The sequence below is a fragment of the Spermophilus citellus genome (genome assembly GCF_964194105.1).
Source record: "Spermophilus citellus genome assembly, chromosome: 15".
Classification (NCBI taxonomy): Eukaryota; Metazoa; Chordata; class Mammalia; order Rodentia; family Sciuridae; genus Spermophilus; species Spermophilus citellus.
In genome coordinates, this window is record NC_138195.1 from 42,490,784 (window position 1) to 42,518,415 (window position 27,632).

The 27,632-nt window shown below is 37.2% G+C and overlaps 1 protein-coding gene across 3 annotated transcripts in view; it reads left to right on the plus strand.

Moving 5' to 3' along the window:
- The window catches only part of MYPN (myopalladin), a 95,537-nt gene that overhangs the window by 20,040 nt on the left and 47,865 nt on the right, over window positions 1-27,632 (plus strand). For all 3 annotated transcript variants that reach the window (XM_081267309.1, XM_081267307.1, XM_081267308.1), the window contains exons 3-6: window positions 17,046-17,221; window positions 19,418-19,469; window positions 22,708-22,822; window positions 24,307-24,378. In XM_081267309.1, the coding sequence (XP_081123435.1) occupies window positions 17,046-17,221; window positions 19,418-19,469; window positions 22,708-22,822; window positions 24,307-24,378 (415 nt within the window). The remainder of the gene's footprint in view (window positions 1-17,045; window positions 17,222-19,417; window positions 19,470-22,707; window positions 22,823-24,306; window positions 24,379-27,632) is intronic.

Below are 27,632 nucleotides of genomic sequence, written 5' to 3' on the forward strand. Positions count from 1 at the left end.
AGAGGTGAAGGAGGCTAACTGTAGGAGAAAGCAAGTGCAAAGACCCAAAGCAAGTGTTCTCAGGGAACCCCAAGGACTTGAGTGTATTGAAACCAGAGTAACAGGTAAGGAAAAATTAGAGATGCATCCTTTCGGGTCAGGTCAACTCAACATGATTATATAAAGTCACAGATACTGACACTGACATTGTAATCATCTTATGTCCGTTGAGACTGGAATGGGTACAGTGGGACAGAGAAAAGATGTTAATGATTAATATTTAGAAGAGAAGAGGCAATTGTCAAGTTGAACTTGGTTATTAACTAAATGGGAAGGTTGAGTAAAAAATTTACCCCATAAGTTTGAAACTGGGTACCTGAAACAGAGATGGGGATCACTAGCCAGTACTGAGAAAATGGAAGAGGTGTCCAATTTGTGGAGGAAGCTGATGGAGATTTGAGTCTGAGGGGTGGAGGGAACATATCTAATAGGCAGTCAGAAATTTGACTGAAGGTCAGATGAGAGGATTAGAGAACTAGAGCAACCCAAGGAGTAATGTGGACACTGGGAAAAGTCTTCCACAATATCTCTGTGCCCACATACAAAGATGTTGAATTGATCTCATCAAAGGGATTCATCTATTCCATCATCACCCTGTGTTCTTGACATAGCTAAGTACTTGTGGTTTCCTGATATTTACAGAGGAACACATAATATTTAAAACCAACTTCTAGTTGGTTCAGTCCAGTGCTAGAGTGGAAAAGTGTTTTCCAGCCTTCTTTTAACAATAGTTTGCCCCCCAAAACCTTTGCATGTTACCTCAATATCTCTCTCTCTCTCTCTCTCTCTCTCTCTCTCTCTCTCACACACACACACACACACACACACACACACACACACACAAAACAAAACTAAACAAAACAAAAACCCATTAAATTAGTAAGAAGAGTCATTTCAATTTGTTGAATAAGAATACCATAGTCAAGCCAGGCACAGTGAGACATGCCTGTAATCGTAGCTACTTAGAAGACTGAGGCAGGAGGATCAGAAGTTCAACTTAGCAAGGCCTTAAGTAACTCAGTGACACTCTGTCTCTAAATAAAATATAAAAAGAGGCTGGGGATGTGGCTCAGAGGTTAAGCACACTTGGGTTCAATTCCCAATACCAAACAAACAAAAAAATACCACAGTCAATAAGGAAAGTAATGTTTTACTATTTTATCAAGAAAATATACGTATACTTGGCAACTATCCATATGCTAACTCATTTGTTATCAGTGTTTTACCCATGTTCTTGTGACACTAGTTTAGCAAGTTGAAAAATCATTTTTGCTTATATTGTTGTTGATTTCCAAGTTAATTGAGTAGAGATTGATTTATAAGTAGAAGCAGGATCCTGAATGATGGAAGCTGGTGTTTTTCAAAGCATGTTAATTTTTAATTTAGTTTCATCAGAGGCCTTGTCTTAGAAAATGAAATACATTCATGCGTTAACCCAGATGAAAGAGTCTGCAAGAATTCACAGCAAATGGCCATGATCCCTTTTTGTATCCTGATGCCAAATTCTTTTCCCAGGAATGTACAGCTGGGTCACTCTGTGTTTGCTTGTATACAACCTTCTGAGACAGCACCAATTTACCTTTTTATAGATAATGATGGCCACTGTGTTTTGTTTTTGCTACTTCAGTTATGTTCCTACAAGTTATGTGCCAAGGAAAGAAAAAGGAAACAAAATTGTTATGAAGAAAAAGGATATCTTAAATGACATAGAGGGATTTCATATTATATTATTTAGAGGATATTCTTCTACCTTTAGGGGAAAATCTAGATTAATTCATCCAACAAATATCCAGTGGCTATTTAAGTGCCTGGTACTAAATTTAAACAGCAAGCATGCCAGACATGGGCAGCACACACCTGTAATCCCTGGGAGACTGAGGCAGGAGTAGTATAAGTTCAAGGTCAGCCTGGGCACCTCAGACATACTCCATCTCAAAATACAAAATTTCAAAGGGACTGTGAGTGTAGCTCAATGGCAGAGCACTTGTTTACCATGCATGAGGAACCTCCGTGCAGCAAAAAAGGAAATTTTTAAAAAGCAGCCATAAAACAGAAAAAATCACTGCAATTATGGAGCTTTGTCTAGTAAGGGACACAGACAATAATTTTTTTTTTCTTTTGTACCAGGGACTGAACACAGGGGCACTTAACCACTGAGTCACATCCCCAGACCCCCCAACCTTTTTTTTATTTTAAAGGGGGAATTTGCTTTTTTTTAATATTTATTTTTTAGTTGTAGTTGGACACAATACCTTTATTTTATTTATTTATCTTATGTGGTGCTGAGGATTGAACCCAGGGCCTTACACGTGCTAGACGAGCACTCTACCACTGAGCCATGACCCCAACCTCCCCAGCCCTTTTCATATTTTATTTTGAGACAGAGTCTTGCTAAGTTTTTCAGGCCTCGCTAAGTTGCTAAGGCTGGCTCTGAACTTTTGATGTTCCTGCCTCAGCCTATGAGTACAGGCGTGTGCCACTGTGCCCAACTAGGTAATAAAAATTTTGCAAGTGATTATACAATTACAATTGTGATAAATGTTATAAAGAAGGCAGCAGTTAGCAGAGGGACCAAACCTGGTGTGTAGTTTGGGAAGGTTTTCCTGAACCATGATATTAAAGCTGAAACATAAAAGATGAGAGTTACCTCAGCAAAGTAAGGTGCAAGAAAAAGTGTTGTAGGCTGAGGGAATGGAAAATTTGAAGTCCTTGAGGCATCAAAGCAAATATTAAGTTTAAGGAATTGAAATGCAGCTAGAACATAAAGTGAGGAGGAAATTATTTGAGGTTAAGTCCAGAGACATAGAGGCCAGATTCTGAGAGCCTCCTAAAAGAGGCGAAGAGGGTCCCTGACCCAGGAGAGTCAGCATCACCTGGGACCTTTATGGAAAAGCATTGTAGACACACTTGGGTCTAACTGAGTCAGAATCTCTAGGGATGAGGCCAGCTGCCTTTGTTTTAACAAACTGCTGATAATTTGTTGATATGGGCACAGGGGTTCACTGTACTAGTCTCTCTACCTTGTGTATGTTTAAAGTTTCCATAATATAATGTAAAAAAAAAATTAGTATGTTTATGTGGTTGCAAAACTTTATGCAAATAGAATCAGAATGTCTATATTCTTTTGCTACTCGTTTCCTTAAGAAGTACATGTAAATCTATTTATTATACTCATTTTCATTGCTCTATAGTATTTTACTATAAGGCCAGATTATTATATTATTGATGTAAATTTGGGTTGCTTCTAATATTTTTCCTCATTGAATAATGATATACATTTTCTAATATATTCTCTGAATTTTCCCTGGTGCATGAGTATGTCTAGGCATGGAATTGCTAGCAGAGTATGCATAACTTCAACTTCATAATAACATCAAATTGTTTTCCAAAGGCATTGTTTCAATTTACATTCCCAACAACATTGTATAAGCATTTTGGTTGTTCTACATCATTGCCAATATTGACATCACATTTTAAGTTTTGCCAAGGTAGTGGGTATGAAGTGTTATTGGTGAAACACCTGTGGTTTAAATGTTTATTTCCAGAGTTAGTCATAAGATTGTGAATTTTTTCATAGATTTATGGGCCATTCTAGATTCGGTTTCTATAAAGGGCTTGCTTAATCTTTGACCCATTTTCTACTTGTTCAAATATTCTTGATACCAGTCATGTGACACATGTGTTATAAAAATATCCTCTCCTAGTTTGATTTTTTTTTTGTTTTGTTTTATCTATGGTGTCTTTTGATATTAGTCGTTCTTAATTTTGGTATCGAATTAATTAGTTTTCCTTTTTATGTTTTTAGGTTTTGTAGCTTGTGTCAATTTTAAGAAATTCTAATCTCAAAGTAAAAAAGATATACTCCTTGTATATTTTCTCCTAAAGGTTTTATAATTTGCTTTCCATGTCTTTTTTTAACCCACTTAAAGTTGATTTTTGTATATTTTGTAAAGCAGGTAAACCATTGTTTTTGTTTGTTTGTTTCTGATTGGATAACCAATTTTTCCAACAGCAGCTTATGGAAAAGTACATCTTCTCCCCACTTTTCTCTAGTGCTGGTTCTATCATTCAGCAAAATTCCATGTACTTGTGGATATAGTTCTGGGCTTTCTGTTCTTTTCCTGTGGTTTATCATATTACAATAGGTTTTTCATAGTTCTTAATTTCCAATTTTTTTATTTTAAGAATTTTTGGTTCATTTTGATCTTTTTTTCTACAAGTTTTAGAATCATCATGACAAATTTCACTAACATTTTTTAAATATAATAAGATTTATGGAATTGAATCTATAGATCAGTTTATAGGGGATTTGATATATTCAAAATATTGAGCTTTGGGGTGGGGTACCAGGGATTGAACCCAGGAGGGTTCGGCCACTGAGCCACATATCCAATTATTTTTTATTTTGAGATAGGTTCTCAATAAGTTGCTTTGGACCTTGTTAAATTGCTGAGGCTGGCCTTGAACTTGTGATCTTCCTGCCTCAGCCTTTGGAGCCTCTGGGATTATGTGTGTGCCATTGAACCCAGCTAAAATATTGAGCTTTAATATTCAAGAGCAAGGTATATTTTTCCATTGCTTGAATATCATTTAATAAAGATTTATAATTGTTTCTTAGAGTCTTACAAATCTTGAGTTAGCTTTATGCATAGGTATCTAAATGGTACCTTTTTAAAAATTATATTCTATTTTTGTTACATATAGAAATGTAGTTGACTTTATAAACTTCATGAAATAATTCTTCTTTAGGAAATTTTTATTCAACAACTGCTAAATTCATGAAAATTGATCATAGATTTTTTGAATATTCTTCCTGTTCAATCCTCTCTTGAACTTCATTCTTTTCCCTTTTTCAGTTGGCTAAGCCTTCAAGTACAATGTTGAACAGAAATGCTGATGCTAGGTGCTCCAGGCTTATTTTTAATCTTAACAAGAATACTTTCCATTTTTAAATATTACATATGATTTTGTTATAAATCCTTTTGTCTGGGAAGAATTTTTTTTTAAAATAATGAATGGGAATGGAATTTTATTAAACACTGCATTTATTAAGATTGTTATTTTTCTTTGTTAATTTGGTATAGAATGTTAGTTTTACAATGTTAAATGAAACTTGAATTCTCGAGAGAAACACAAATTGGTCATAATTTATTATCTTTTTTTATATTTCTAGATCTGGTTTGCTAATACTTTAACTTTTACATTTTTGTATGAAATTGACCTCAATTTTCTTATTCATACTTTTGTCAGAAAAGAATTGCTACAAAAGCAGCAAATATCACTCCAAAGGTGATATTTAATCAGTATAATTGGTACAGCCCTTGAGTGTGCCTGTGGTTTTCTTCATTATGATTGGTTAGGGTATCCATTCTGAAGCAGCTGTTAATCTTTTTGAGTATCACTTCTGTCTCTGCAATGTTGCATAGGAATTCTGACATTTAAAGTTTGGGTAGAGGAAGAAATCCCTCTGAAAGGAGGTTGGAAAGGTACATCCTAAACGGAAGGAGAAAAATGGGGCTCATTAAAAAAAAAGTTGCTTCAGAATGGCATAAGTAGTCAACTACACTGAATACTAATTAGAAGCCAAGTGAGATGAAAACTGGAAGGTATCATTTGATTTAATAATATGGAGGCCACCAATGGCCTCAGTAAGAGCAGTTTTGAGAGAGTGATAGGTACAGAAGGCAAATTAGAAGTGATTTAACTGTGAAAATGGCACTATATCAAAATGGTAGACTGAGCTCATGGGTCTATCTTACATTCCAGCACCCCAAAATGTAACTGGAACACAACATAGAATACCATCTGTAAGTGCAAAATTTTTAGAAATTTCCCACAGGTAGAAATTCCATATGGAAGGCTGGGTTGTAGCTCAGTGGTAGAGTGCTTGCCCAGTATGTGTGAGGCACTAGGTTCGATTCTTAGCCCCTCATATAAATAAATAAAAATGAAGGTCCATCAACAACTAAAAAAAAATATTAAAAAGAAAAGAAATTTTATATGGAGGGTCAGATCCAAATTTTGTGAGCCTTGAAGCTTATAAAAATTGGGAGGTCCCCTGTAAGATAAATAAAGCCAAATCATGAATGCAAAATTAAGCATAGGGCCTAAGAAGGGAGCCATGTCAATGAGAAACCTAGTTTTATTGGTTTTATACTAAATTTACCTCCAAGCACAAGGAATCTGTTTGACAAGGAAAACCAAAATCCAAATCATATCCCAGAAAAAAAGTACTGTGGAGCTGACAACTCTTCTGGGTATACGCTAGGCTCAGAGGCATGAGACAGAATAAGCAGGAGAGGGCCGGGGGCAGTCAGGGTGATTAATCTGGGAATTACAGTCAGAGCAGCTGTGCAGGTCAGTGCCTCCCTCTTCCCTTGTTTAGGCTGAACAACAAGCACAGCCCTAAACACGGAAGCCAGAGCAGCAAATGTGTTCTGAAAAGACAGGGCAGTGTCCCAGATAGCTAACAATAGCCAGGAAGTCAGAGGAGCTACTGGTACACAATGTTCACCTACCTAAAATCATGGTCTGCCTCTCCCCAACAATCACCAGCAACCACTCCTATAATCAGAGCCAACATCCCCTAACATGCAAGGTTTTCCAACAGGTAGGGGAAATCAACACAGTGAAAGGCTCCCAATTGAGCAAATAGAAGAATTTATTCTTGAAAGAAAAATTTAGAGTAGCAAGCAGAAGGAAGAAGTCATACTTTAAACTATGTAATATGGAAAGTCAGGCGTGGTGGCACACATCTATAATCCCAAAGGCTCCAAATGCTGAGGCAGGAATATTGCATGTTCAAAATCAGCCTCAGCAAGTTAGTGACGCCTGAAGCAATTTAGCAAGATCCTGTGTCATAACAAAATAAAATAAAAAGGGCTGGGTATGTGGTTTAGTGGTTAAGTGCCCCTGGGTTCAATCCCTGGAACAAAAAAAAAAAAAAAAGTAATATGTAAAGATTCAAATACATTGAATCAAAGACAACAAAACTGGAAAATTCATGTTCATTCATTCAATAACAATTCATCCAACACACTCTATGCATCACATACTCAGGAGTTCTTACAAATAAAGCAAAGTTCAGCGCCATATTGCATTCTACTTGAGGTTAAAGAGAATAAATAATAAACAATAACTTTTTAGATTTTATATATTTATTTATTTATTTATTTATTTGGTACAGGGGATTCAACCAAGGGGTACTTAACCAGTGAGCTGTATCCCCAGCCCATTTTTTATATTTTATCTAGAGACAGGGTCTTGTTAAATTGCTTAGTGCCTCACTAAATTGCTAAGCCTAACTTTGAACTTGCAATCCTCCTGCCTCAGCCTCCTGAGCTGCTGGGATTATAGGCATGCACGTGCCCAGCCATAAATAATAAATTAAATAAATAAATGAATTATGTAGTGATTTAGCAATAACTACAATGAGATGAAGGAAATGAAGAATTTCTAACCCTATCCAAAGTAATTTCATCTTTTTCATTTTTTTAAAATCTATTGATGGAAGAGATTCTTTTCCTTTAAAAACAATTCTTTTTTTAAATTGGTTCTTTTAAGTTATACATCATGATAGAATTTATTTTGATATAATTATACAAGCATGGAATATATCTTATTCTAGTTAGGACCCCATTTTTATGGATGTACATGATGGTAGGATTCACTATGGTATATTCATATAAGTACATAGAAAAATTATTTTGAATTCATTCCACTGTCTTTCCTTTTCCTATTCCCCCTCCCTTCCTTTCATTCCCCTTTGTCTATTCTACTAAACATCTATTCTTTCCTTCTCCCCCTTTATTGTGGGTTAGCTTCCACATATCAGAGAAAACATTAGACCCTTTGGTTTTTGAAGACTGGCTTATTTCACTTAGCATGATAGTCTCCAGGTCCATCCATGTACTTGCAAATTTACAATAGCTTAGCTATTGTGTGTTGAGCTGCTATAAACATCAATATGACTGTGTCACTGTGGTATGTGGATTTAAATCTTTTGGATACAAACCAGGGAATGGGATAGTTGGGTCAAATGGTGGTTCCATTCCTGGTTTTTTGAGGAGTCTTCATACTGCTTTCTATCTCATCAACAATGTATAAGTGTATCCTTTGCCCCATATCCTTGCCAACATTTATTGTTACTTGTATCCTTTTTATTTTTAACATTTTTTAGTTGTAGATGGACACAATACTTTATTTTATTTATTTATTTTTATGCACTGCTGAGGATTGAACCCAGTGCCTCTCACAAACTAGGCAAGCACTCTACCACTAAGCCACAACCCCAATTATTCTTGATAATTGCCATTCTGACTGGAGTGAGATGAAATCTCAGTGTAGTTTTAATTTTCATTTCTCTAATTGCTAGAGATGTTGAACATTTTTTTATATGTTTGTTGACCATTTGTATTTCTTCTTCTGAAGAATGTTCATTTTTAAAAAAATATTTTCACAGTCAGGCACAGTGGTGGTGGTTCATGCCTATAATCCCAGAGGCTGGGGAGGCTGAGGCAGGAGGATCATGAGTTCAAAGCCAGCCTCAGCAAAAGCAGGTGCTAAGCAACTCAATGAGACCCTGTCTCTAAATAAATACAAAATAGGCCTGGGGACGTGACTCAGTAATCGAGTGCTCCTGAGTTCAATCTTTGGTACTTACCCCCTGAAAAAAAAAATCACATTTATTCATTCTCTCTTGTTATATCTAAAATTGGTGATGTAGCAAGGTATGGTCTTGACATCTTCATATAGATAATTGCTTATATATGCCTTTCTTAAGTTACCATCAGGTGGAAGAAGATTCCACTATGAACAACTCAATACATTTTAATAAAACTTAAAAAAAAACTATCTTCCTGCATTCATCCTTATGTTCTATCCAGTAAAACACAGCCACTGGACATGAAAACTTAAGTTTTTTTTTTTTTTAACTTAATAGCAATTAACAGGACATTCAAAAGGCCAAATTGAGTCACAAAATCCAACATAACTTTGAGTCCTGTTAGTCTTTGTGGTATTTATTGCCCAGAAAGGGACATTAAGAGACAGACATTAAGGAAATAAACCTACAAATAAATATATGATTACAAATGACATAGTTTCTACAAAAGAAAAGAAAAGGGTATGAGAAGAAAGAAGCATAGGTAGAAAAAGGACTTTGGAAGGGCTAGGGCAAGGTTGAAGTTGGACTCTGAGTAATTATTCTTTTAATGAGCATTATTCCTGGTGAGCCAGAATATCACATTCAAATTACATTTAGAAGTTGTTAATGTGCTAAAACAATGAGTCATAACATTTATCCAAGTCATATTTTAGATGAAATAGTAACTTAACAGCAGAATGGTGATTTGCAGCCAAAAAATCCAGTTAAATCTGACAAATGTGTTTCTTTGGTATCCTCCTTTCCCAGCTTGGTAGGTAGCCAAATTAGCAGATCTGACCAGCTATACCAGTGCATCAAAGGTGGATCCTTCTCTGTCATTTGGACCTGCCCTGTTTCCCAGAACTTTGACTCATTTCTGCTGAGCCATGAATCACATCTGGCACCTGCTGCCATTCTGTAAGGGTCATTAGGACTTGGCTTTCTAAAAATGTGCCCTGGTAAGGACATTTCTATGAAAGCATGCCCTAACATGGATAGACTTTGAGGAGAGTATGTTATTCTCCTACCTCAGAATTCTTCAGGATAGCAGGGTAGATTTAAGACCCTTTCACCTGACCAGCATGTTATTTCTGAGCCATTCATGGTATTATAGACAGAGACATGGTTACTACTTGTTCTTTGGGATTGTTTGAAGCCATCACGGCCATTTGAGTAGGGATTAGATCACTTTTGATTGAGAGTTCCACAGTTTGCATCATTCCTCTTAACTCCTTCGGGCTAACCAATTATTAATGGATGATTTCATTCTCATCTTGGTAAAGATGAGAAATCTAAAGAATTGAGATAATCCTGTAATATTTATAGAAATAAAGGATTTCTTTTTTTTGAAATAGCTGTTTATATTTGTTTCATCAAATAAATAGACCTACGTTACTTAAAAATCAAATACTAAAGAACAGACTACTTTCAACTCTCTGCAGTTTCCTGTTTATTTCCCTTTTGATTTCTGAATAATATACCAGTGATTCTCAAAATTTTGATTCTCAGACCCCCCCTTAATAATCTTAAAAAATGATTGAGACTCAAAATAGGTTTTGTTTATAATTATTTACTGTATTGAAGTTAAACTGAGAAATGTTTTAAATATTTATGCATGCATTCCCTGACCCCTCCCCACCCCCTGCCCCATTTTGTACTGGGGATTAAATCCAGGGTGAGCTACTTCCCAGCCCTTTTTATGTTTTGTTTTGAGACAGGGTCTTGCTAAATTGCTTAGGGCCTCCCTAAATTACTGAGGCTGACCTTGAACTTGTGATCTTCCTTCTTCTCCCAATCTGGAATTATAGGCATACACTACCACACCAGCTATTCATTCATTTTTAAATAACAATAATAAACATGTTAAGATGAATAATTTTACAAGGAATAGATTTTCCACAGCAAAAAGTTTTAGTGAGAAGAGTAGTATTATTTTACAGATTTTACAAAACTCTTTAGTGTCTAGCTTTCCAAAAGATAGCTGGATTCTCACATATGCTTCTACATTCAGTTTATTGTAATGTGCTGTTTAGGTTGAAGTCAGTGCAATAAATACAGTCTTATACAGATATGTTTTGGAAATAGGAGGAGCATTTTAATAACCTTTCAGATCTTTGTGGCTATTGCTATTTAATACTACAACAAAATTCAACTAGCAGTAGTTTCCTGAAGGTTAGTTGCAATGTGAAATCTGAAACCATACCGATGAACTTTTGTCCTTTGCTATTCTAAAACCTATTGGTCTATTTTGACCTTTGAATAGATAACATTTGGTCATTTGGAAAATAAATAATGCAGATTTTCCAAAGGATAAAACATTTTATTATATAATATCAGAAATATTTTTTATTTCATCTAAGTACTTTTGGATGAAATAAAAAGTCTTTAAGTATTGAAACCCTAAACTCACTCTGGGGGGATTCAAATTTTCTAGTTTTTCCTGAAAGCTCATTTTTTTTTTCCATTGGCAATGAATACTATTAGTTGTTTTTACTTGAAATGACAGGCTTACTTCCATTATTTTCGAGAAAATAAAGAATATTAAAAAGACATGGCAGGCTGGGGTTATGGCTCAGTGTTAGAGCACTTGCCTCACATGTGTGAGGCACTGGTGTTGAGAGCCACAGCCGAAGGGGCTCCAGCAAACTTCCAGCTGCCAGCAAACTTCCAGCTGCCAGCTGATGATTGGCTCACAGCAGCCCCAGCAAACTTCTAGCTGCCAACTGATTGGCTCCTCTGAGGTGATGCTCATTGGGCTATTTCCCCGCCCTTTCAGACCACGGAGCTGCTCATTGGGGGACTTTTTTTGGCTCTGCCCAGCGACCAAGACAATCAGCCTCAAGAGCAGGAGGAGTGGGGGAGGTGGAGAGGCTTGTGGGAAGCCGGTGGTGGCAGTTGGGCTCTGAAGGTTTTTCCTGAGGCGCTTTGTGGTGTGGTGTGTGGTTCTAAAAATAAAGTTTGTTTCTTTTGACAAGTGGCTCCTGAATTGTGCCCAGCCAGACTGCGGCACACTGGGTTCAATTCTCAGCACCACATAGAAATAAATGAATAAAATAAAGGTCCATCAACAACTAAAAAAAAAATTTTTTTTAAGACATGAATTCAAAGTTGATTTTTATTTTATTTTTTTCTATACAGGGAATTGAACCCAGAGGTGTGCTCAATCAATCAATGAGCCACATCACCAGCCCTTTTTTATATTCTTAATTTTGAGACAGGGTCTCACTAAATTGCTTAGGGCCTCACTAAGTTTCTGAGGCTGGATTTGAACTTGCCATCCTCCTGCTTCAGCCTCTCAAACCACTGGGATTATAGGCATGCTCTACCATGCCCAGCTCAATATTGAAATTTAGTAAAAGTCATGATTTTTATTGCTTTGTCAAGGAATTTTTTCTTGAAACTGTATTTTTTTTTTCTCTTACTATGAGCATGGTAGTGGATCCAAAAACCATCGTCAGTTTTGTGACAGTGCTTTAATTTGTGTTGCTAATAAAGAATCAGCAGCTTTACCCACTGTGTCTTTTGCACCGCCAGTGTAAATATCAACACAGTGAAAGGTCAAATAACCTAGTAAATTCTTGTTTTCACAGAAAGTGAACCACCGTAAAATGCTTACACTGCAGTTGCTTGCCATGCTAACGTAAGCTACTTTCTATTGATTTCCGGTTCTGTAAAGTAGAAGTTTAGTGCCCCTATATTAAACCAGCACCCTTATTTTATTTTTACATTTTTCAATATGATCATAACATATTGTTGTTTTTAAGAAATATTTAATTTTTATTTTATTGTTAACATATAAATATTGTTCACTACCAAGCCTCGTAAGATAAAATGAATATTTCTTTGCTTGTATAGTCATCTCTATGTTCTCAGGGGACTGATTCCAGGACTCCCCAGTGGCTACCAGAATCTTCAGATACTCAAGTCCCTTATATAAAGCCATTAGTTTAATATTTGCATATCACATAATCTATGCACATCATCTAACATACCTTTTTTTGGGGGGTAGGGGGGTAGGGATTGAACCCAGGACCTCAAACATGCTGTGCAAGTGCTCTACCACTGAATTAAACCTCCAGACTTTCCCATCTCTAGATAACTTACAATTCTTAGTATAATGTAAATGATTTGTTAATAGTTGTTATACTGTAGGGAATTAGGGAAATTACAGGAAAAAAATCATACTCGGTACTGACACAATTTTTTTTTTCCAAATAGTTTTGATCCACAGTTGGTTGAATCTGAAGATGAGGAACCCACAGATATATAGGGCCAAATGTATTCCTTTTTATTTTGACCTGAAATTGATTATTGTCTTGGTTCTTGGTGTCTATTTTTATATGACTCAGTTCTGTGGTCCTTTCACAAATTTGTCTTGGTTTTCCAATCAATCTGTGAAAATTCAAAAAATTCTGTTCCGTGCAGTTAAGCCTAGGATGCTCCACCAGGCCCATTTTTCTCCCCTAGAGAAATCCCTTCTGCAGGCCTTCTTCTCCTACTCCAATATGGAACAGCAGCTTGTTCAGCCTGCAACTCAGCCTTCTTCCAGGGATATTCCCTAACTGCTCAGATGTAAGGAAGGAACCTGAAATGGTGGGTTAGAGCTCATTTTTCCAAATTTGTAACTAACAGACTTGGTTGTTGTCATTATCAATTTTGTTTTGTTCCCCTTTTTCTTGTCTGTTTTGTTTTTTCAGTCCTGGGAATTGAACCCAGGGGCACTCTACACTGAACTATAATCTGTAGCCCTTTTCTTTTTTGGGGGGTGGGGGTAACCAGGGATTGAATTTAGGGACACTCAACCGCTGAGGCACATCCCCAGCCCTATTTTGTATTTTTTTATAGAGACAGGGTCTCACTGAGTTGCTTAGGGTCTCGCTAAATTGCTGAGGCTGGCTTTGAACTCCTGTCTCAGCCTCCCGAGTTGCTGGGATTACAGTTGTGTGCCATCGTGCCCAGTGCCCTTTTCATTCTTTAAATTTTGAGATAAGGTCTTGCTAAATTACTGAAACTGGCTTAGAATTTGCCATCCTCCCGCCTCAGTCTTCTGAGTAGCTGGGATTACCAGTGTACACCACCACACTTGGTTCCGGGGTTCCTCCATATCTCCTTCCCTTTTGTTAGCAATCTTGTGTTTCCAAATCCCAACTCTCTGGAATTCTGCTGCATGGATTGGCTATGTCCTTTACTGCCATCTCCAAGAAGGCTTTTGCTTTTCACATTTCTCAACTCTTCTGACTGCTCAACATGCTTTCCATCTTCCAAAAGTTTCTGAAGTTTCAGGTCTGCTGTTGTCTCCCCTTCCATTCTTTTTGTCTTTGTGGTATTGTACCTTTTAAAAAAATTATCTTATTCTCATTTTAGAGGCATTTTAGGAAGGGAGTAAAGATAACACATTTTCTCAATTTGTCATGTTTGATTTGACACCCAGATTTTGTATTTGGAACTACGTGTTCTGAGGCTTTGTTCATTATAAGCTCCTTAGAGCTAGTGAGATTTGTGCTCTGGGAGATTTACAAACCCATCTCCTCAGCTGCCTTTATTGTGTACCACTGCCACAACAGAACTCAAAGACTGGAAGATAATTTGATGAAGCAAATAACACACTCACAAAAAGGTGAAAAAAATTTAGAAAACCTAACAATCATTGAAAATAGGTGGTAACATGTAACTTTGAGTAGGAGGTGACATCTGAGCCAAGTTTTGGTGCATAAATTCTATTTGCAGTTGCTGAAAGGCAGAGGAAAAGAATCTCAGAAAAACATGAGCAGTGACTTGAGTATGGGGGTGACCATGACATATTTATGGAACAGTAGAGAACAGTTTGTTAGAAAGTGGTTGAGTAGGTGGGTTTCCTTTAATGTGCTTTAGAATTTTACTTTATATAAATGGTGGGAGGGAAGAATTAAAGTACTGAGTAGTTAGATCTGAAATGACAGTGAAGACTAGTAAATACCAAGATTCTTTAATTTTTTACACTAATTAGTTATAATATTCCTCCCCTTAATTGCTTTTTGTTATGTTGATTAATAATTATTTCAAAAAGTAAAAACAGTATAAAAGGGTACAAGGGCACATCTTACTCCTATAAATCATCATCCACCTTGTGTTACCCCCACAGGCAGCTACTCTTAACTTTCATTTTATTCTATCCAGTTTTCTTTATGCAAATGCAAATGAGTTAATATCTTATTTCTTGCCTCCCTAAATCTGTTTCCTATGGCTGCCATGACAAATTTTCACAAATCGGATGACTTAAAACAACAGAAATTTATTCTCATACAGTTCTGAAGAATAGAAGTCTGATATCAAAGTGTCATCAAGATTGGGTGTGGTGGCCTAAGCCTGTAATCCCAGCAACTCAGGGAGGCTGAGGCAGGAGGATTGAAAGTTCAAAGCCAGCCTCGGCAATTTAGTGAGCCCCTACGCAATTTAGTGAGACCCTGTCTCAAAATAAAAAAGAAAATGGGCTGGGGTTGTAGCTCAGTGATAAAGCATCCCTGGATTAAATCCCTAACACCCCCCCAAAAAAGGTGGGTGGGTCACCTGGGCTGTGTTCCATTTGAGACTCTGAGTAAAATCCTTCCTTGCCTCTCCCTGGTTTCTGGTAGTGGATATCAGTCCTTGGTGCTCCTTGGCCTACAACTGCATCACTCTCATCTCTACCTCTGTCATCACATGGGGTCCCCCATGTGTCTTTATTTTTATGTAGGATTTTCATTCTCTTATAAGAACCTCAGCCATATTGGATTAAGGCCCACCTTAACTTGATTACATCTGCAAAGACTTTTTAAAGACATTTTTTTCAAATAAGATCATATTCTCAAGTACAGGGGGTTAGGACTTCAACATACTTTGGGGGGGCGTATATAATTCAATCCATAACTATTCATTTCTCAAACAGAGCTAACACCCTATATCTACTATTTTGCAGCTTACAATTAAAATATAACTGTGTATCTTAGGATTCTTCCACATCAGTGATCTTATTCTCTTTTTAGATCACAGCATGTTCCACTGTGTGGCTCTATTGTAGTTTATTGATCAGTTCCCTAAAAATGGACACCTGGCTTGTTTTCAATCTTTGACTATTTCAATGAGTAGCTTGTACATATATCATTTTGTGTGTATGTGGAAGTCCATCTGTATGATAGATTCCAACAAGTGGGTTTGTTAGGTCCAAGAATAAATGTGTGATTATGGCAGTATTTCCACATTCCTTTCATAGGTGTTATGCCATGTTACATTCCCACTAATGATGTATGAGAATGATCAAACCTTTAGACTTGCCAATCTGTGATATGAGAAGTGACATTTCCATTGAACTTTCATGTTTATTTTTCTTATTATGCACCTCCACATCTTCAACATCATTTTATATTATTATTTTGTATAAACTTTTAGCCAGAAAACTTGGCCAGGTAGAAACTTGTATTATAGTATAACATCAGTTATATAGAATTATAATTAAATACTTAGGTTATTTTCCAGAGTGGGCTTCTCCTGGGGAAATATGACTCATCCTTCTTACTTTAGTGACTCAAGTAACAGAAAAAATTAATTTTTCAGTTAGGTCAGATACAATTTAACAGCAGGGATGAGTGTATACCACTTCACAAAGCTTTATTATCTATTCAATGTTCTCTAAATAAGCTAAAGAAGTGTTTATTTAATGCCCACTATAGAAAGCTGAAAGGCCCTTTTGGAGAAGCCAAGTTCCATATCAAACACCCTCGTCTTTCTACCCTACTCTCCTATTCTTCCTAGTTGGCTGTACTTGCTTTCTGTCTTCTTGCAATTGTACCCCCCCCCTTTTTTTTTAATTCCCGGTGCTAAGAATCACATCCAAGGCCTTGTACATGCCCAACCCTTTTTATTTTTTTATTTTGAGATAATTTAGTCTCCTAAATTGCCCAAGCTGCCCTAGAATTTGCTATCTTTGTATTTCAGATTGCCAAGTGGCTGGGATTGCAGGCATGGGCCACTGTACCTAGCTTGTATCTTTTTTTGCTGGTGCTGGGGATTGAATTTGGGCCACTGTACCTAGCTTGTATCTCTTTTTGGTGGTGCTGGGGATTGAACTTGGGGCCTTGTGCACGTAAGGCAAGCACTCTACCAACTGAGCTATATCCCCAGCCCTTGTAGCATTCTTAATAAGAGCAACTTTCCAATCTCATGAGTAAAGTGTCAATGTGATTTGAATACTGCCAACTCTCTCATTGTCACAATCAAATAACAGATTGTTTAATGTTCTGACTCTTAGTTTTTCACAGTTTTCTTCTTACGAAGTATCTAGAGCCATCTATATTATTAAGTCTTGTTTCTTTAGTTATGTCCAAAGGCCATATTCCCTTACTTGCAGGTGGTACTGTGAAGGCAAGGAGCTTGAAAACTCCCCAGACATTCACATTGTCCAGGAAGGAAATCTGCATTCGTTAACCATTGCTGAAGCCTTTGAAGAGGACACAGGACGCTATTCCTGCTTTGCTTCCAACATCTATGGGACAGATTCAACTTCTGCTGAAATTTATATAGAAGGTAACGTAAAATACTCCTGAAGCTTAATGCATATATTTATAATAAATACATTTTTTAAATTTTTTTCAGTTGTCAATGAACCTTTATTTTATTTATTTATTTGTATGTGATGCTGAGAATTGAACCCAGTGCCTTACACATGCTAGGCAAGCACCCTACCAATGAGCTACAACTGCAGCCCTAAACAAACATTTATTGAGGGCTATTCTACCAAAAAAAAAAAAAAAACAGTAAACTTACATATTGATGAATGTATATTATGATGAGATACAGAAAACAAGTGAAATAAATATATAAAATATATAATATGATAGGTATATGTAACTAGAAAAATAGCAAGAAAGATGGCTAGGAGTTATATGTGTATGCGTGTGAGTGTGTAGGTGTGTGTGTGTGTGCGCGTGTGTGTGTGTGATTTTAGATAAGGTGGCAGTGAAGATTTCCCTAACCAGGTGACATTTGAATGGAGACCTAGGGAAGTGAGAAAGTGAGCCCCAAAGATAGTCAAGAGAAAACCACACAAGGCAAAGAAAGCAGCAAGTGCAGTGGCCCTGAGGTGAGAGTCTTAAGGTAGAGAGGAGCCAGCATGGCCAGGCTCCTCATGCCGAGGGAAAAAGTAATATGAGAACTACTAGGGAGGCTAATGCAGGAAGGTCACAAGGGGGAGACGAGTCTGGGCAAATTAAGGAGATTATGGCTCAAAAAAAATATATATATATATATTGTGTGTAGAAATATATATATATATTTATTTATTTCTACACACACACACACACACACACACACGTGTAGAATGTAGTTTGATGGTAGAGTGCTTACCTAGCATCTGTGAGGTCCTGAGTTTAATCCTTAACAGCACAAAAAGAAGAGAAATGAAAGGCAAATTTGGGGCTGTGGTGTAGCTCAGTGGTAGAGCACTTTAGCACGTGTGAGGCCATGATTTCAATCCCCAGTACCACCCAAAACAACACAAACCCCCCCCCCCAAAAAAAAGCAATAGAAGATGAGGTCAAAAGTACAAGATGGGGTTAAAGTAGAGGGAGGTAGATGAGCAGATCATACAAATCTTTGTACGTTGTTGCAAGGACTTTGGTTTTACTCTGAGATGGGAAATTCTGGAGGGTTTTAAGCAGAGAGATGGCATGACCTGATTTAGTTTTTAACAGAGTCACTCTTGCTTCTTGTTGAGAATATATTGCAGGGAGTCAAAAGTAGAAGCATGGATACCAGTTGGGAACCTTGGAAAAGCATTTATCTCAGTAGAAAACTTAGATGATTAATTTTAGGAAAGAAATCAATCTATGTTACTCCTGTATCTACTAAGTTTTGTTCCTATTTTAAGTCATCCTCTGAGTTTTTCTCTGGGGACCATTCGTCAGTACTTTTTCTACCTATTATACTTTAGGTACACCTTGGTTTTAGCACTTACATATTGTACTACTATGGCATAAATGTCTGTTTACCAACTAGATTGCAAGGCCAGTACTGTCTCATCTTCTTTACTTTTATCTCCAATACCTTACATAATACCAAGTGCATAGTGAATATTTGATAAACATTTGTTAAAGAAATACACTAGTAGGAATGTGTTATGTTTTTATCCTCAAATTCTCAGAGTATGATAAATACCTCCAGATTTAGCTCTGTTATATCTTCCTGGAATTCACTATCTTGAGAAGTAAATCCGGGATCAAGGCTGTGCTAACAGTGCTGAGATTGGATTGTTGGATTTTTTTTCTTTGTGGCAACTGGACTTCAAACACCCCCACTTCCAAAATGAAGTTTGACCTGCTAATATTAGGGCAGGACGGAAGAACATCCACCTACACCTACAATGTCTAGAATCCAATGTAATCCCTTCTTCTAGTCAATCTGTGTAGGCCAGAGCATGAGAATTTCTAACACCAGAGAATGGCTGCAAACTTGGACAGTCCAACGATATCAGGAGGTGTTTTACATTGTAGAGCACTTTGAAGTTGGACCAACTAGCTTGAACTCCATCACTAACTAGCTATGTGACTTTGAACAATTCCTTCAACTTTTAGGTGTCTTTCTCCTCATTTGTCAAATTGAATGTTAGTGTAGGGAATCACTGAGTTCATTTCTAAGTCTAAGATTCTTCAAATATCTAGAACTAGCTTAAAAATATTGAAATTATTGTCTTTAAAAGCTCATATTTTGTTTTTAATTCTCCAGGTGTTTCTTCTTCTGATTCAGAAGGGGACCCTAACAAGGAAGAGATGAATCGGTAATTCTAATTTTCTATCTTATAGACTCAGTATCCTCAGATACTAAAAAAAGTCCTAACTGGTTACTAGAACTTGAGGAGAGAGGCAGATTTGGAGAAGAATCTACTTATTTTGCTTAAGTCTTGCTTAAGATTAATTGGAATATTCTCAGTATTTAAAATATGAGGTGACACTTGTAAAATATTGTATTTATATCTACAGAGTATAAAAACCAATAACCCAATAGTTTAAAAAGCTCATGTTTAGATAGTACTATAAGAACACAAAATTTGGTTATCCTAAATTATATATGAAATATATTTTAACTTTTATATATTATTCATAATTTTATGTATTTTATATACATATCATTTAAAAATATTTACATCTCTTATTTACTGTGTGTATATATGTATAGATGTGTGTATATGTTCATATACATATATTTGATCTGGAAAAGTTATATCCTTTTTGCTAAATAGTTGTACTATATACTGAACAAACTTGCATCCATCCATTTGTTAGTTTCTGCAACCATTGACTGAGCACCTACATTACCCCAGGCACTACACTAGATGCAATGGATATTAAGAAAAGTCAAGGCTGGCATGGTGGTGCATGCCTATGATCCCAATGGCTCAGGAGGCTGAGACAAGAGGATCTTGACTTCAAAGCCAGCCTCAGCAACTTAGTGAGCCCCTAAGCAACTCAGTGAGACCCTGTCTCAACATAAAATATAAAAAAGAGCTGGGGATATGGCTCAGTGATTGAGTGCCCCTGGGTTCAATTTCCAGTACAAAATAAAGAAAGATCAGATGCTTCCTTCTTTCAGGAGGTTCACACCTAGTAGAAGGCAATATAGAGGTAGCAAGAAATGAATACCAAACATATAGATGATAAGAGTTATATAATAGTCTATGATGACCATGTGCATGGTGTACAGGACTTGGTACAAAAGAAGAGTTATTGGTTGGGGGTGCAGGGAGAGATCAAGAAAGGTTTTACAGAGTGGGTGATCCTAAACTGAACCTTTGAAGAACAGAAGGAGGATACCCCCCAAAAGGGAGAGAGGAGCATTCCAGCAGAAGTCCTGGGAATAGAAACAGACATAGTAACCATTCCTGAGGCTACCTGAAACAAACAGAAATATCTGGGAGCCTGGTTGAAGAGACGTAAACTGTGTTACCCCTATAGAGAGTAAGCTCCGTGAGGGCAGAAATCGTTTTACTCTTCAGAATCTTTTGTGTTTATCTACCTGGCAATGAGAATTTGCTTTCAGCTCCTGTGCAGGAACATTCAGGACCAGAGTCAAGGATGCTCCCTTTAACCCACTTCCTCATCATTCTCAAGGCCTTGCTTCAGTTTCTTCTTCCTGCTGGCCTTCCATGCCAGCCTCTTCCTTAGAGGGATGCTCCAGCCCTCTTCTCTCTTCTACGGTCTCCAAAGTATTACTGATTATTCTCTATGAGATCATTCTGCTCCTATCATTTTCCTTCTTTAAAAAAAAAAAGATTATCTATGGGAAAACAAAATAAGAAACATTAAAAAAAACTTAAAGCCTTATTCAGTGGAGGATCCACTAGTCTTACCTGGCCTCCATCTTGGGCTGTCTACACTGCTGACATCTCATTCAAAACAATGCATGGTTCATCTTTTATTTTTCATGGCAAACTCCTACTTATCCTTCACAACCTGGACTAAGTATTCTTCCTCTTGGGTTTCTGTAATCAATTCCTCTTCTATTACACACTCATCACTCCTTCCTCAAGGTTTCCCATAAATATGTTAAAAATTTAATGGTATGAATTTTGATACATTAATTCTGCAAGAAATAGTTCATTTATTTATTTGCTATAAATCTAATTGTATTAGTTAAAATTTAACTTCAATTTTATATAATAGAAACCCAAATTAACTGTGATTTAAATGAGATAGATAGTTCTTATTTACATAAAAATCAGGTAAATGGCTTCGCATTCTAGTAGGTTTCAGTCTGCTACCAGGTTTCTGCTTCATCTCATGTTAAGGTACACCCTCATTTTCTTAGTTTAAGATACCAAGGAATAAAGGGTATGTCCATCTCCTTTGTAAGGTCAGCTCTCTAAATAGCATATTTCACTATCCCTCATATCCCATCACTAAAAAGAGCCATTTGGCCACACCTAGTTGGAATGAAGATTGGGGCATGTAGTCTTTTGGAGCAGTCATGTAAGGAAATCAGGGGTTTTGTTATTGCAGAAGAAAACCCATGCTTTAGAGACAATGATAGGCTTTGCATCACCATGTAATTCTGCTTCTTAGACTCCATCCTGCCTGGTTAGGATCTGTCATTATTGGGTGTCTCTTCCCCCTCCACAGTTATGCAAAGATTCCTTTGATAAATATGGAGCAGTATGGGAGCAAGCATCACTCTTAGCACCTGGCATGAATTATCTAACTCTCACAAAACCCCTGTGGAATAAGAATTACTATTCCCCCATTTTAGAGTTGAGGAAGCTGAGACACAAGAGAGGTAACATTCAGACCAAAGACAGGGAAGCCTTCTGTCAATGGTCATCTCTTCTCCTGGGTTACAGGTGAGAGGCCCATGTGCTAGATCTCAGTCTTTAAGTCCAGTGTTGTTTCTTCCCGACATGCTTCAGGACTGATGTTTTAGCAAGACTGGAACCTTCCACCTTTCCTCTGAATTTAGGTTCTTCCCCTTGCCAGGCTGTCTGGCCAGATCCACAGATCTTTCTGCCTTCCCCACAAACCAAATAATCTTTCCTCCACAACCTTGTCAAGAATACTTCCTGGTTCTTTTGACCTTAAAAAAATCCCTTCAATTTATGTAAACTTGAAGATTTTGGATTATTATTGCTTTCTGCCATGTCACAACCCCAGAGGTAACAATATACAAAGCTTGGCCTCTTACTTGGAACAACAAGAGGGAAAATACAGACAACTTGTTGTCTAAATCTAAACAAGATATCCTCTGCACAGGGTTCTGTCACATCTTAGATCTCAGGTGATTTGACTCCCTGGCTACACTGAAAGCAAGTGACCCAAGGACAATGGTGGCATATCCATCTTCATATTTGCATTTCCTAACAAACTGTATGGAAAGGAAACTCTCGGTAAACATTTGTAGAATATTGTCAAACAAAGATTTGTATTACATCCAACTATAAGGAGTGATGACATTATTAGTTTTGCTGACAGACTTTTCACACACATTTATAGTTCTGATTTATAATCTATATTTTAAAAATTTCTCAGAATCCAGAAGCCAAATGAGGTGTCATTACCTCCTACTACCTCTGCCGCCATTCCTCCAGCAGTGCCCCAAGCTCAGCATTTGGTGACCCAGCCCAGAGTGTCAACCATCCAGCAGGTATAAGAATCTAGGTGAAACACAAGTGCCATTGACCGTGATGGACATGCACTGTGACCATGAGCTTCTTGTATAGCATGATCATACTCTTCTTTGTTGCAACTAGTCATCATAATAATCACTTTGGGGGCTGGGGGTGTAGGTTAGTGGTAAATAACTTATCACTGTAGATTTGTTACATTATCTATCCATGCACAATCAAAGCCCTGAGTTCAACCTCCAGCACTGCAAAAAATTAAATTTAATTTAAAAATAAATTCAACTTAAAAAAACATACAAAATAAAGTTACATGATAATTAATTTGTACTTCCCATGTATGGGGAAAGTGGTTGCTATTGCTTTGTGAACTTCTTACCTAGTTACATGGACAAATATCAAAGGAAAAGAAGCTCTTTATGAGCTTGTCTCTGACATTCCAGCTTTTTAAAGAGGGCTGATTGCATATCTAGTGAGCTACCAGCTCTCAGATTGACCCAGGACAAACATTCTATACTGTAAAACTTAGTTTCATGGAGATGCAAAGAATTCTACTTTCTGAGTAAGCAGGTACAAAATTATTTTTTAGAAAACAGCAAAAAGGCTCTTTTGAGTCAATAAAAAATAATAATAATATATGCTTATAGCCACACATGGTGGCACATGCCTGTAATTCCAGTAACTCGGGAGGCTGAACCACTAGGATTGCCAGTTCAAGACCAGCCTCAGCAATTAGTGAGACCTTGTCTCAAAAGAAATAAAAAGGGCTGGGGATGTACCTCAGTGGTAATTTGCCCTGGGTTCAATCCCTAGAACTGTAGTAATAATAACAACAACAACAATAACAAAATGCTTATTGTAAAAACATTTAAAAAGTACAGACATATACTGAATAAAAACTTTGGCCAACTTTCTACCTCTATGCCCCCTCTTCTCAGAAGTACCTCTTATTAATAGTTTCTAGCAGATAGTTCCAGGCATTTTCTAGGCAAATATAAAAATAAATATGTATGTGTATACTTTAAGACATATAAAATCATACTATCTAAATATGTTGGTAAGATGTTATAGATATGTTTGTTGACCAATGATAATATATTTAAATGTGTTATCTACAACCTTTTTGAAAAAAGTTAAGAATGTCTTCTCTAGCCCATTTAGTAATGCACAGAGATCAAGTTTTAGTCCTAATCCACTGGTTTTCAAACTGTGATTGAGGCAGCCCTAGGGATTTTATGGGACCTCTTCAGGAGGTTAGGTCCAATTACATGCATCCATGTGAAGGGGCTGAAGTAGAATGGACACCACATATTTTACAGCCACTGTGACCTAGAAAGAAATGCAATCAATTCAGACTAAAATCTGAAGTTTATGATTCATAAACTAAGAAAGCATGTCTTTTGATTTGGGATTAATTTTACACATCAAATTCTGTAGATTTGTTGTATTATCTATTCATGTAATGATTTTAGTGACCATGACTCTATTGCTTGTTCCCTTCTAACAGTGTCAGAGCCCTACCAACTATTTGCAAGGATTAGATGGAAAACCTATCATTGCAGCTCCTGTGTTTACAAAGGTAATCAAAATATGGCTTCCTTCTGTCCTGGCTTTAGAGACACTGCAGCATCCAAATGAAGTTTATGAAACAAGATTTACTGATTTTATCTCAGGACTTTGGTCTCTTTATAAGTACAAATAAGCTTTAGGGTTTTTTGTTTTTGTTTTTGTTTTGTTTTGTTTGTTGGTTGGTTGATTTGAGGTAGTTGTCCAAGTATCATTCCCAGTCCTTGATTTCTAATATCAGTTTTTACACTGATCCTGATGGTCACACCTGAGGATCAGGTGATAAGATTCTAGTCACTTACTACTCTAGAGGTTTCTCTGGACTTTCAGAAGAATCTAGTTGCAGGTACCTGGTTTTGTGCTCAAGGAGATGAAGTTAAATGCTCTTGGGAGGTTGAATGGAAAGCCTCACTCAAGGACAAAGAGCCTTCTCTTTCTGTTCCATGGTGTCAGCTATTGTGGAGTCATCAAATTCTGAGTCACATAGTCTTTGTATTTAGAACTGGAAAATTCAGTTGGGCACTTTCATTTACAAATGAAAAAAACCTCGGGAAAGCCAGAGAGATTAAGCGATTTGGCCAATGTCACAGGACTAGTTAGTAGCAGAATGAGGATGAGAAACAGGTTCTCCCGCTTCTCAGCCTTTCGTTCTTTCTTTTATATAACAAACTTTCTTTTATATATGTTGCCCCAGACAGTAAGTTCAAAGGTGAAAAAGTTGAGTCACATTGCATTTTTCAGTATTCTGAAGACCAAATAGGTGCAACCTATGCCTGGATTTATGTTCATTGTTTGTATGAACACCCACCTAGGTCTCAAAAGATTTTATCTTCTAAGATATAAGCATGGGTATTACAGAAGTGGTTATCAATTATGGTTAACTCTCTTCTCCAAGGGTCCATTGGTAATGTTTGGAAACATTTTGGGTTGTCACAATCGGAGGGGGGCTGCTAACATTCTATACTGAATAGGATGGCAGCCCCAAAAATAAAGAATTATCCAGCCCCAAGTGTCAGTAGGGGTGAAGTTGAGAAATCCCAATTTCAAGCAAAATGGTCAAAATGGTCTCTTGCAATGAGTACTAACACTTAAAAGAGCTAAGTTCACAACTTCCACAGAAGCATTCATTTCAAGGAAATCCTGACAAATCATACTGACTCATGCAAAATGGTTTTCCAAAATCCATCATGAAGTCTAGCTGTGACTACCTATATCTATATCAGTTAGGCACATTTTCATAGGTAAAACAAGATGCCTCTCAATTTTTCAGGTTGGTTTACTATAACCTGCCCTGAGGTTTCAGTTTTACTATTTTCAAAGACTTGAAATAGAAAAGCAATGTGTTGTGACTAGTGGATACAAGACTTTGAGGAGGAATTAAAGAAGGACCTTTGTGAGGGGGGAGTGTATGTATGTGTGCATGTGTAAAATATAGCTAACAGAGCTTTTTCTTGTCATCTCTTATTGCCACTGCTAAATCACCTAGTCTTACGATACAGCGTAAGTGCCACAAAAATGTTCTCTTTATTTTAATTTGCCATTCCCATTTGTCATACCTTAGAGACTGCTGACTCTTCAAGGCACTAAACCACCAAGGAGTTTATACCTGGTCTCAATAAAGTCTCCTCTCTTTTGTTCTGCAACACCATCTGCCTCACCAGATAGTTGACACCAGAGAGGTGTCCTTATCTCCACTCAATTTCAAATCTTAGGTGCCCTAGTTCCAGGCATTCAGATCACCCAGAGCACATGTGTCTGGTACATTTATCAAAGATAAAGTTGTTTACTCTCTCTTTCCCAATCACCTTGAAAGCTCCCTGTAATGAATAGATAGGAGTTCATAAGGTAATAATACGTCCAAAGCTATTTTTATTATTTTAACAAGTTTGATAGGAACCTTTAACATTAATTCTTTACACTTCATTTTCACAGGTTGATGAACACATCAGGTTTAGTTGCTTTTGTGTGGTGACTGGTCACCTCCTAATTAGATTGGCAGATACATATGCCTTTAATAAATAAAATGGGAAAATGAATTAATCATTAGATAAGGCATTTGTTAGGTAAAATCTCTGTATGCATTAGCTTCATGGTGGGAAAATGGTCCCTAGTACCTAAACTCTGGGCAGGCTTTCTCCGCCCTCTGGACTTGTGATTTTGCCTCCATAAATGGGATGAGGATTGTACAGACATAGGGCACTAGGATAGGCTGTGGCTCAAATTCCAGAGAGACTTATCAACCACAGTGTGCTTGCGTTAGTTTCCGTCAGCCAGGGCAAGATTGAGGTCATAGTCACTGCCAGTGTCATTAGCGAATTTCTGAGTCAGAGCTACCAAGGATGGTTTCACGTGGCCATGAGCAATGATAACAGATCATTTGCATATGTTTGTTGGGTTATCCCTGCTCTATTTACTTCTTTGGGAACTTCCGGGAGCTCCAGCCCCTGTGACTCACTTTCTATACTGCCCAACAAAGCATTTCCTCACCAGTTATGACAAGAAGGCTCGTTTTGTTTTAAAGCAATGATTAGAGAGCAGAGTTTTATTTAACTCCTTTGGCCATGGAAAATTACTTTCTAAACAAGGTTAAAATGAAAAGGAGAATGGCCCAGAAAAGCAGTGGTAGAGTTTAAGAGAAGGTGATGGAATATATATATACTTGTTCACTGATCTACTTAAGAGAATTTCTGTGTTTTTGTTTGTGGTACCAGGAGCCAACCAAGGACCTCATACATATTCTGCAAGTGTTCTACCTCTGAGCTCCTAGCTCCCCAGCCCTCTTAGGTTTTTAAATGCTTTTAATTGTGGGTAGAGCTAGACTATCCTTCGTTCTCTATGCAGCATCGAAAATATTTTCACTTTGCCATGGGGGGAACAGGACTCACACTTCTTGAGCAGGAGAGAGGGAGGTGATCAAATTAGAATCTTGCTCCTATCACTGCTCCCACTCAACAGCAGCTGCTCTGGCAGGCTTTCAAGGCCGCAGCGGCTCTGGCTCCAACTACTTCAGCAGTAATTTGAAGAGTGCAAGGGGGCAGGGGAAGTGAGAATTTGAAGAGCACTTCATTATATAATAGCAGAGGAGGGAAACCCTGAAATCATGGGGCCCAGTAGTTGAATCCAGACTTCTGAAGATTTCATGGGCTCTTCTCCCTAGCCCATCAATTCCAGAGAATTTTTCACAGAGCACCTGTGACAATCCAGGGGGAAAGGACTTTCAATAAGTTTTTTAATCTGTAAAAACTGCTCTGATCCAACTCCAGCCTA